The sequence below is a fragment of the Sorghum bicolor genome, chromosome 5 (assembly GCF_000003195.3).
Source record: "Sorghum bicolor cultivar BTx623 chromosome 5, Sorghum_bicolor_NCBIv3, whole genome shotgun sequence".
Lineage (NCBI taxonomy): Eukaryota > Viridiplantae > Streptophyta > Magnoliopsida > Poales > Poaceae > Sorghum > Sorghum bicolor.
Genome location: NC_012874.2, coordinates 66,868,453 through 66,880,082, shown reverse-complemented (window position 1 = coordinate 66,880,082; position 11,630 = coordinate 66,868,453). Strand labels below are relative to the sequence as shown.

At 44.9% G+C, this 11,630-nt stretch overlaps 1 protein-coding gene across 1 annotated transcript; it reads right to left on the bottom strand.

Annotated features, from left to right (window-relative positions):
• LOC8066718 (agmatine coumaroyltransferase-2) lies at positions 2,361–3,794 on the bottom strand. The gene has a single exon (XM_002449794.1). The coding sequence runs from the start codon at positions 3,792–3,794 to the stop codon at positions 2,361–2,363; it is 1,434 nt and encodes a 477-aa protein (XP_002449839.1).

The window sequence follows — 11,630 nt, the reverse complement described above, 5'->3', positions numbered from 1 at the left end:
ATATATATATATATATATAGACGTAATGTCTTCAGCAGATATATCCATGGCGCACCATTGGAAGAATCACTCCGAGTATACTCCCACAATAATGGGAACAAAAGAGACGCACGACAACAAAAAAAGGTAGCGAGGGATCTCAGAATTGCCGAATATACAAAAATATAACGACAAACACAATGATTCGTACTTTATGAACATTTATAAGTTTGTGCAGAATGAATTAATATATGACAACAAACAAAGGGAGTATCATCGCACCCAGAATATTTAGAATAAAAAAGGCAACTAAAAACAGAAGGACTCTAAATTTATGGATATGTATGAGTCAGGAGCACATTGTGCATTTAACAATTTAACTTAAATCTGGAAATCATCGCAGGATGGAAGTTTGAATTTCCAAATTCAAGGTATCTAAATTTATGGACATGTATGAGTCATGAGCACATTCTGCGTTTAAGTTAAAATTGGAAATCATCACAGGATGGAAGCTTAAAATTCCAAATTCAAGGTATCAACATGTATCACTGTTATTCAATTATTTTTATACAAGGGAAAAAACATTATGTAGCACTAACGAGGATAATAATATAGATTAGAAGTAGTACCTTAATTTGCAAAATCAATCAGAGGCGTAAGCATCACAACAACTATCTGAAGCGCAGTCGTCAGAATATGCAAGCAACGCTTTTTCAGAATGGATCCAAGCACAACAGTCGGAGTAATTTCCTGAAGCATATGAAACAGATTTTAAAAGCGTTAACACACATGAATATTTACGTGCTGAAAAATTAATCGAAAGGGGGAAAATCTTTTAAAAAGGGGGTGGGAAGAACAGAAGGGAAAACACGGACAAAGAGCAAGAAAAATAGTACCTGAATTTCAGAACTTTTTCTCTGAAGTAACTGGGTCTGAAGGAGCAGCAAACTCTTTCTCAGAATCCAGCCGATGCTCAGCAGTCAGAGTAGTGTCCTGAAGCACATTAAACAGATTTGATTAGGGTCAAAAGTACGTTTGGGATTTGGGGGGGGGGGGGGAGAGGAAACGAAGAAGAAAGAGCAGGCACCTGCGCTTCTCCCAATCTGACTATGGCATTGCACCCCCAAGCGACGGACCCGGCGATTTTCAGAGTACGATTGGGATTGGGGGGGGGGGGGGGAGAGGAAATGAAGAAGAGCTGGCACCTGCGCTTCTCCCAATCTGACTATGGCATTGCACCCCCAAGCGATGGACCCGGCGATTTTCAGTGGTTACGGCTTGGATGCAGTGCTCAGCAACGCCGCCGGCGATTTTTACTGTCTACGGCTAAGATGGGGCACAAGTAAGGATGAAAACGGTCGGAAACGGTCGAAGAACACCTAAATTGTTTTCTACTTTTACATTTGAAATACGAAAACGAAAACGAAAACGAAAACGGTAAAGTCGGACACGAAAACGAACACGAACTTACGAAATATCGAGAATTTCGAAAACGAACCAATTCGATCGGATTTATGTCGAACACGGTCGATATACGAAAACTCAATACGAAATACCGATATATAGTACCAAGTGCATGACTAAAAGTATATATAGGATAAAGTTCAAGTGCATATAATAATAAAAAAGTGCATGCTCCTTAGTCTTAGGTATTTAATACAATAGCCCACACATAAATACAAGTCTAGAATAAGCAATTAATAGCTAACAGGAACACAACTAGCCACTAGTAGAAAGAACGCAGATGCATGGTGAATAGTCTGTAATTGGGCTGTGTGACCCTAAAGTTGACTAAATTCGGTTTATTTAAAAGTAGAAAAGTAGAAAACGGTCGAAAAATATCAAAACCGTTTTCTACTTTTATATTTGAAATACGAAACATCTAAAATACGAAAACGAAAACGATAAAGTCGGACAAAAAAATACGAATTTGATCGGATCAAATATAGAAAGCGGTTCGGTTCGGTTCGGGATGTTTCCGTTCCGGCACAAGGGACTGAAGCCAGAGAGGAAGACTGTGGAGGCGACAAGAACGAAGCGGAAGGCAAAGCGACGGAACTGAGGAATGAGGAAGGCGAAGTGGAAGTCGAGGGGTCATCACTATAGAAGGGAAAAAAACAAGCATTTTTTTTTCCACTTCAGCCGTCGGCAACATATAGGAAGCAAGCACGTGTACCATAGTACAGTTAACCACTTACAGGAGCACTACAGTCGTCTGATACGGATCAAACAGCCTAAATCATTTTTGCTGTCGTGGCCACCGTGAACGTTGAGGAACGAGTTCCGAATTAAAGAGGTGAAAGTATAAGTATATAATTATTTATATGCAACTTGTATTTAGCAGGGGTCTTAAAAGATTATTCAGCATGACTACGTAATTTCTAAAGGCGTGCCTCTCCTGCTGCTTCCAGGGAATAGCAGCAGGTCTTGAATTCATCCACGTTGTGGCTGAAGAGAGACACATAGGCATCGACGCTGCCGTCGTTGCAGAACGACGGCACGACGACCACCAGGCCCTCCACGGGGACGTAACTGGGCATGAAGAAGAAGGGCTGGCCGCCGTGGCCGCCGGCGCCGGCGCCGCCGAAGTCGATCTCATGGAACGGGGACCCCAGCACGCTGTAAACCGCGACGTGTGGGCTCTTCGCCGTCTCCGAAGCATCAGCCGTCGGCACCAGCTGCTCGTTCTCCACCGCGCCGCCGGAGCTCGCGAAGTCGATGAACGACCGGAAGTAGCCGTCGTCGATCCGGGAAACCCCCTGGCGTATGAGCTCCACGACGTGACGCAGCGGCATGGCCACCAGATCCCCCGCCGTGGCGGTCGGCCGCGCCCACAGCACGGCGTTTCCGGTGTACCCGTCCGGCACCGGCGGACGGCGCATGCGCGCGCGCCCGTTCACGGCGATGTGCAACTCGGTGGCCGTGCTGTCTGTGCTGATCCGGCGTGCCTTGGTGATGCACTGCCACAGGTGCGCCACCACGCACTGCAGCGTCGTGTATGGGTATGGCCGGAATCTGACTCCGGCGGCTGACGATGATGCCCGTGATCTGAGCTCCAAGATCATCTCGCGGCTGAAGTGCGCTCTGTGCACCACCACAACCTGACCACCGGCGGCGGGGCTGCTGTCGCTTGTACGTGTACCCGTCGGCGTCTCGCCGCGAGGCTTGAACTCGGCGCCGCGGTGCGCGAACTGGACCCGAGGCGGGTCGCGGGGCACGAAGAAGGACACACGGTCGTGCACCGGGACAGGGTCGACGGCGGCGCCACGCGTGGCCTGGCCCCAAGCGACGACGAAGCTGCGCACAGCAGGGCCGTCGCCGACCAGGTGATGCGCGGTGGTGCCGACGGCGAACGAGCCGCACGCGAACCGCGTGACCTGGAGGAGCATCAGCTCGTCAGCGCCATCGTCGTCGTCGTCGCCGGTTGGGTGCAGGCTCGTGGTCTCTGGCGTTGGCTCCCACGGCATGACGCTGTCCAGTGCGACGTCGGCCGCCGCCTCGACGAACCGCGCGCCCGCGTCGTTGAGGAGTATGCCCCGGTTGTTGCCGCTGGTGGTGGCGTCCATGGCGAGCCGGCCGGCCCACTCACGGTACTCGGCGAGCGCCTTGGCCAGCCCTGCCTCCATGGCGGAGCTGGGCGGCGCCGGTGGGCGGAAGAAGTATATGCGGGAGACGTAGACGTCGACGGTTACCTTGTCAAACACGGTGAGTGGGACGAAGTCGGCGGTGGCGAAGGAAGCGGCGCTGCTGCGTCTGCCACCGCAGCTGCCGTAGTCGGGCTTGACGGACTTGGATGACTGCACCGTGATTTTCATGTCGAAAAAAGCCGATAGTGTAGGTTGTTACAGAGTTTGGGATTGAGGAACTTGCTTATAATCAACTAGGAGCTGTTTAGTTCCTATTTTATCTTAAAAAAATTTTATGTTTTGGTCCATTCATAATAGAACTAAACACCATGCGAAATTTTTAACAAAAAAAATGGTTATTCTCCATTTTGGATTTTTGTCTCAATAGACAAAAAAAAAGCCCAAAAAAGCCTCAAGAGACCCTAATGGGGACAATAAATTCTATATTTTGGATAAAACTAAACATAACCCTGAAATTTTTGACATTTTATATTTCATTATTCTAAATTAGTTGGCATTTTGCGTTTTGTGTTCTATGGGGAACTGAACACACCCTAACTAGAGAAGGTGGTGGAAGGGCAACTAATCCATTTGTGCGCTAGTGCTGCAAAAACGAACTTATATTGTCATCAGGGTACAACGCAATATAAGTAAGTAGAAGCATGGAACACCTGATGTATAAACATATATTTGACCGTCGGAAATTAGGTTCAATGCTACACAAAACTTTTTAAGTTGTGGAGACAGTTTTCCCATTTGCTTAAACGCTTTTTTAGATACACTCGTCTATATAGATCGATTTGTAGAGACAGTCTAAAACACTGACCAACGCCGCCTCTGTACAAGTCACGTGCTTTTTAACGTGCATGCATTTTATATGCACGCTTCCTAGAGTGTAGGCGCCTGAAAACACAGAAATCAAAGACACATGACAACCGAAGGAAGAAGAAGAAGCTCCAAAGCGATGTGATTTAGATCCATTGACTAAAAAAAAATGAATCATTGTCAGACACATGACATATAGGCGATATAGCAGTTCCCTTTATATATGATACGAATATGCTACCTCCGTGCCTGCATGACCCTCCTTACCAGCACGCCAGACAGTCACTCGCGATCAAGTACAGTATGATACAAATATTCTTTTGTTTAATTTTCACAATCTTTTGTTGAATATTTGGCCCCTAACAGACAAACTCAAATGGAAACCTTTTGGACTAAAAAGTTTTATATTTTGTGGAGCACTACAACTTTTCTATAGGTCATATCTCCATCTGAAGTTGTATAAAAATTCAAAAAATTGAAGTTGAAAATATAAGAGTATATTTGGCCCCTAAGCGACCTCAAATAAAATAAATCATTAACTAGGAATTTTTTAGCTCGATGAGATGTATAATTTTAATATAAGTTTGAAAAATTATGAGTTTTTGTGTGGAGCACTAATTTTTATGGGCTATCTATATGTTCTAGTAATGAATGTCACTGCAACAACAAAAAAATTAAATTATATGTTGGGAAGACAGGGTCCCAGCAGAACGAGGGTGAGCACATAGCAGCTCTCCCTTCGATCCCTAAAGGCTTCCCCTTCCGATGTGAAGGCCTTCGACTGTTTGAAGCACGATTACGGAGGATCTTTCTAGGGTTTCAAGCCCAAATGTTCACCCTGTGTTTCATTAGGTGTCGAGCCCGGCCCATTTTATAGAGTACGGTTAAATAATCTTCTGAGTAGAAAAATGCTCCTTGCACCATCTAAGGTATATTTTGGCATATTCCTCTATACAGGAGTACATCTCCTTTTTGTAAGAGAAATTTGAGGGGGCAAGAGAGGTGCCAGATTTCGTTTGCATAGAAGAATAGTTGGGGCAACAGCGAGCATCATCATTGGTTTTATGCGAAGGTCCCAACGGTTACAACCAAGGACAAGCAGGGCAATGAGGTTATCTCATATCCACTTGCCCCGAAGATGGGCATGTGGGAGCCTCTGATTTGTGTGCCTGCTGAAGAGAGCGGCTCGCACACAACATGTGAGAAGGCATTTGAACCAAGGTTCGATGTGGAAGTGGTCATGGTTAGGTGGAGGAGTTTCTTGTTGTTGTCGTTTGTCCCCCACGATGGGCGCCAGTGTTGAGAAGATAGGGTCTCGACATAATAAGGATGAGTGTGTTGCAGCTTTCTCTTTGATCATTGAAGGCTTCCCCCTCTAGGGCGAAGGCCTTTTGTTGTTTTAAGCACGATTACCGAGGTTCTTTCTAGGGTTTTGAGACCAAAAGTTCACTCTATGTTTTGTTGGGGGCCGAGCCCCCTTTTTATAGGGTCGGTTACTGTCGACGAAAGCTAGTCGGCAGTCTACCTTGGGGTATACCCACGGTAGTAGTTTATCGGTAGACGGTGCGCAAGCTACGAACTTGATGGTGACGCAAGACACAGACAAGGTTTTTATCTAGGTTCGGCTGCCGTGTGGGCGTAATACCTACGTCCTGCGTCTGATTGTATTGCTGTGGATTGTGTTGAGTTGAGATGAGTTGTGTCTGACCTAGGGGGGTCCCTTGCCTCTCCTTATATAGTCCAGAGGGCAGGGTTACAGATCTAGAAACTAATCCTATTCGGTTACAATTGCCATAGATAGCACGATATCAATTCCTATTCCAACCGACTAGAATCCTGTTTGATCTCCACGTCTTGTTTTCTTGCGCGAAACTCCGAGTAGTTGGATCAAGCCTCGAACTGTCTCGTGATGGGCTAAGTCTCCTGGCCCAAGTCTAGCCGTAAGGGTATAGGGGTTTATACCCCCACAGCTAGTCCCCGAGCACTATGTATTGTGATGTAACACGCTGTCTTGAGCTTCTTCGACCAGCAAGGCTTGACATCTTCGATCAGCACGAAAGTCGCTCAAACAGTTGCAACGGTATTTTAACCAACTTAAAAGACAGTTGATCAACGTCTACATCGAAGAAGCAGGTTGTTCGAAGAATGCATGGTGCTCTTATTCAAAAAAGATTTCTTTCTTGGTGAAGTGTGCCCACTTTACTTTTCTAAAAAGTATAGACTTTCAAAAAGCAAGCATATTCACCGCAAGGTGAAGTGTGCCCACTTAGTCCCCGAGCCTGGTAGTAGGTGACGTAGGCACGTGGTGCCAGGGTCAAAAGAAAAGTTCTCATAGAAATTCTGAAACTGAGATGCATCGCCAGATGCATCGTACCGATGTAGTCCCCGAGCTTGCTGGAAGGCGAAGTATGAGCCTTGTAGCAAGGTCTAAAAATAAAAAATAAAATTATCCGATCAGCCGTTATGCAATTAGACTTTTCAATGCCAAGAGTATGTTGCACTTTCTTGTATCTGAGAGAACCGATTAACCAATCCCTGAGTGCGCCATGCTTGAGGTTGGGCACCGTCCCCAGGCTTACAAAAAGATGAGATTAACCAACCAGTCCCCGAGTATGGCGTGCTCGGTGGTCAATGCAATCAACAAGTTATCAAGAGGGAAAACTGGTCAACCAGTCCCCGAGTATATCAAACGGGAAGATCAGTCGACCAATCCCCGAGATGTCAAATGTGCAGACTGGTCGACCAGTCCCCGAGTATGACATGCTCGGTGGCCGGTACAGTCCCCAAGATGTCGAATGAGCAGACTGGTCGACCAGTCCCCGAGCATGACATGCTCGGTGGTCGGTCCTGTCCACAAGATGTCGAATGGGCATACTGGTCGACCAGTCCCCGAGTATGACATGCTCGGTGGTCGGTACAGTCCCTAGGTATATCATGTCTGTCTGACCAAAGATCTTGCTTTTTTCTTTTTTGAAAAATTATATCGCTGTATTAATGTGCGACGTGACAGGGCGTCCTGCCATATTGTCAGGTTGTTGCATAAAAAGGTGCGCCTGGTAACTGTGCAGCCACTCTTTGCGCGGTCCAAGAAAAGGAAACCATCACGTACATAGAAAAAACCACCAAATTAACTGCGTTAATCATCGAAAACCGAAACGTCGCTGCCGCCGCAAGATCCGCCCACTCTCCCAAAAAATGGGAAGTGGGAAAGGTGGGTTTGTTGTTATAAAAAGCGCGATGTGGCATCCATAATCTTTACCCAGCATTTGCTTACAAACCTCCTGCCCTTGCCACTGCTGCCTCCTACCATTACCATCTTCAATACCTAGTTCAAAGTTCTCCCTGCGGCATCAATGGCGAAGAGCGATTCCAAGAAGAGGGCCGAGATGATGGCCAAGGAGTGGAAAAAGTCCCGAAGCAGCATGAGGTCCCTCAACGACCTCGTCGGAATGGGACTGCTACACAACTAAGAACTCGGCGGCTGGAGGGCGCCAGAGGGGGAGAGCTACCCCGACCCCCACGCCGGTGAGATTGTAGTCTTTGAGAATTTCTTCAAAAGGGGTTTTGGGATTCCCGTCCATCCTTTTCTCTAGGGTCTTCTTCTCTACTATGAGATCGGGATTTGCAATCTGCACCCGAACTCTATTCTCCTCGTCTCTACCTTCATTCACTTGTGCGAGGCCTATGTTGGAATAGAGCCGCACTTCGATCTCTTCCGCTAACTGTTCTGTTTGAGGAAGAAGGGGGCAGTTGGAGGCTCCAAGATTGCAGGTGGAGTATACCTCAATCTACGCGATGGGATGAAGAACCGGTACCTCAGCTGCACATAGAACACCTCCCTCACCGAGTGGTACAAGAAGTGGTTCTACATCAGGGAAAAGCCGGGCAGCACCACGCTCTGTGACGTCGGCTACATCCCCGAGAAGAGGGTTAGCTGGACAGATCGTCCAGAGTTTACTGGTCAAGTGTCAGAGCTGATGAGCCTGATCGACTTTTCCCGCCTGGACGGTCCTGGACTGGTTGGGAACTTCCTTGTCCGACGAGTGATGCCCTGTCAAAAGAGGGTGCATTCAGCGTATGAGTATGCAGGAAGCCAAGACCCGACCAGGATGCACCCAGACGGTTTGGAAAAATCAGAGGTCTAGCGGTTGATGAACGAGTTATTCAATCTATCAGATGATAACTGTTGGGCATTCTTAACGTCACTACCAAAAGTAGACTTAGTTTTCTAATTCTGATAACGGCGCCAAAAATGCCGAACCTATCCCTCATGCCACTTAAGCCAAGTTGTCATCCCTAGCATGACATAAGAGACGCGGTATTGAAATATGCAATTGCTCTTCTAAATAAATAACAAATGGGATCTGCAAGCGCACAGATTAATACCGATGTAGCATTTTAACCGGGAAGTATTCCAGGTATCGTTATTTATATTTTTACCACTGGGAAGGGATTAGTAACCATCAATGTTGATTATAGAATGGAATACAGAATTGAGTATCTATCATTGCATGTATAATTGAGAGCATCTATCTATCTCTTTCATACAGGAATAAGTGTCACATAAAGGATATATAAAGTAATGAATAGTGACAAAGATAATAAATCTGATCAGCATAACTTAGCCACATATAAATATGATAAGCACCTCAATTAGATATTCTAGCAAGTCTTTAGCATGGTATTAGGACGAACTACAAGAATATTTCCTAAGTTATTCTTAACTATACAGTCTAGCATATCATAATTAGTGCAATTATACTTAGCAATCATTGTGAGACAAGATTACGCCCATGTATAGTGATATTATCAAGGAATATGAGAAACATCGCAATCACTCCCCTGTAATAATGTTGCTCTGCCAGCCCAATACACGAGAGGGGGACTATATAAGAATCAATGGAGCTGTCACTACCACGAACTACCCCGCGATCTGGCATATAGGGTACAATCGCAGATAAATACGGTATAAGCACCACGCCTACACAATATCTATCATTTACCCATGGATCCGATGGATAAACACTATACGATCATAAATATGTATATAATTCCAATCTAACTAAGCCAAGTATATAACTATGATAAACTAAGAATAATATAATTATGAATATAAACAAGTAGAGCAAAGTCATAACCAATATATTGAAGTAGAACAAAGTCATATTCATAATATCGAAGAACAAAGATGAACAATTGAAGAACAATAGAGAATTACCAAGAATCCTCTTGACTGATCCGGAAACCAATCGAAGATTGACTCCTTCTAGTTCTAATCCTATGTAGCTATGCTAATCTAGAGATCTAATTGATGTGGTGGCTCTAGGGCTTGATCAGAGGCTTCTTCTCTCTGACAAATAATGAATTAGGGTTGAGAGGTCCTCTCCTCCAGGGGCCAGGGGGCCTGGTTATATAGTCCTTCCAAGTGAATATGGGCCGTTGGATCAAACCGACATTGATTGAACGGTTATCCTTGATCCTTTAGGTCGGTGGAGCATAATCCGCGAGATTGGCCGTGATTGGTGGAAAGGCCAGAACGGGCGCCCTAGGGGGGAGGGCGGGCGCCCTTCTCCCAAGCCCGTCCGGTCTCCCGTTCGTTCCCGTGGCTTCTGGACCCTTCTAGATGTAAGATAATTGCGTGGTACGTTAATATCTCTATGTAAACCCGACGTGTGGGCCTTTCTTCCGTATTTCCTGATAACCCCCTGCAGAAATAGACAAACACCAAAACTCGTGGAATTCTGTCAGATAAAACCCTAAGTCTGGATGTCGGTTGCATTTGGATCCTTTTCTTTCTTTATTTGATAATTAAATTTGATACTTAAGGACCGTCAACAAACTCCCCCAAGCTTACCTCTTGCTCGTCCCTGAGCAAGGATAATCTCAGCGATGGATCAGAAGTTGCTGAAATACCTTTGAAAATTGATGGTATACATGCTTCTAAATGAGGTCTCATCTCTGAGTTAGAGTAAACTGTCAAGATTTCAAACTTATTCATTTTACCTTTCACCATGGGACTTGTAACCGTCACTTCTGTCTTGAGTAGTTAAAAGATAGAACGGTCGAGTCAAGTGCCATGTCTCTTATTCTTGATCAGTTATAGCTCTGGAGTTTTTGCACATTTTTAAATAAAACTCAGAGATTCCTTGTATGACTCTCTCAGATCTCTCTTTTGTGGTATTTCTGGATCCTTACCAAGGCAGTGATGGTATATGCCTTCTCTCAAAGTATGTGGTATTTGTGGTATAAGGCATAGTGATATTGCCTTCTCTCTCACCCTACTCTAATGAGGCTTTAATATCTGGAGCTCATAGGTGGGAGATAAAGTATACATACTTACAAGACATTTATTGTATAGTCAAACCATGGATCCAAAGAAACAAGTCAATAAATCAAATCAAGATGTGCATGTGTGGCGAATGAATGGTGTATGGTGATGATGGTGAAAACAATGGTGAAAGTCTAATTCTACTTTTGCTCTTTTGAGGGGATACATACCTTCCTTGCTCTTTTGAAACTTTATTAGGAGAATGAGATGCTCTATATTTTCTTTTTCTTTCCTCTCAGGTGGGTATTTTGTATCCCTAATTCTACTGTCGGACACTTGTCTATTTTTACCTCTCGTCTCACTTTTTCTTTTCTTTCGAGGTTCCGGGCACTTGCCCCTTTTTGTTTCCTCGTATCTTCTCTCTTTTTTAATATAGCAAGTGGTAGTAACCAAGATAACTTGAGCATTTATTTCACAGGGAAAAATAGGAATGGGATAATGTTTTTGGCTATTCTCTCCCGAATTAGGAGTAGAATACTTTTGGGTGGTTCTGGAGATAGAAATGAGTGGATATATGTGGATGCGTACTTCCAGAGTGGAAGCAGCATGTGTGAGTGAATGTGCAAGTGAATCTTGATTTAACCACATGACAAGCTCCTAAGGGTCTACACAGCTTGACCACACTCAATGCTCATAAGCAGTAAAAAAAAAGTAAATGTGTGGCTCATAGTCTAGCAAGCATGTATATATGGCTGTGGTACGAATTTAAACTCTCATCATACAGGAACTCATCATGTGTTATTTTAAAGATTTTAAAAGATAAAATTCTCTAGAATTTCTAGCATCTCTAGGAATAGATAAACAACAGCTCAACCTTCCCATATCGTATCCGTTAACAACTTAGACTTTAGATCAAGTTCTCTTCCCACAAG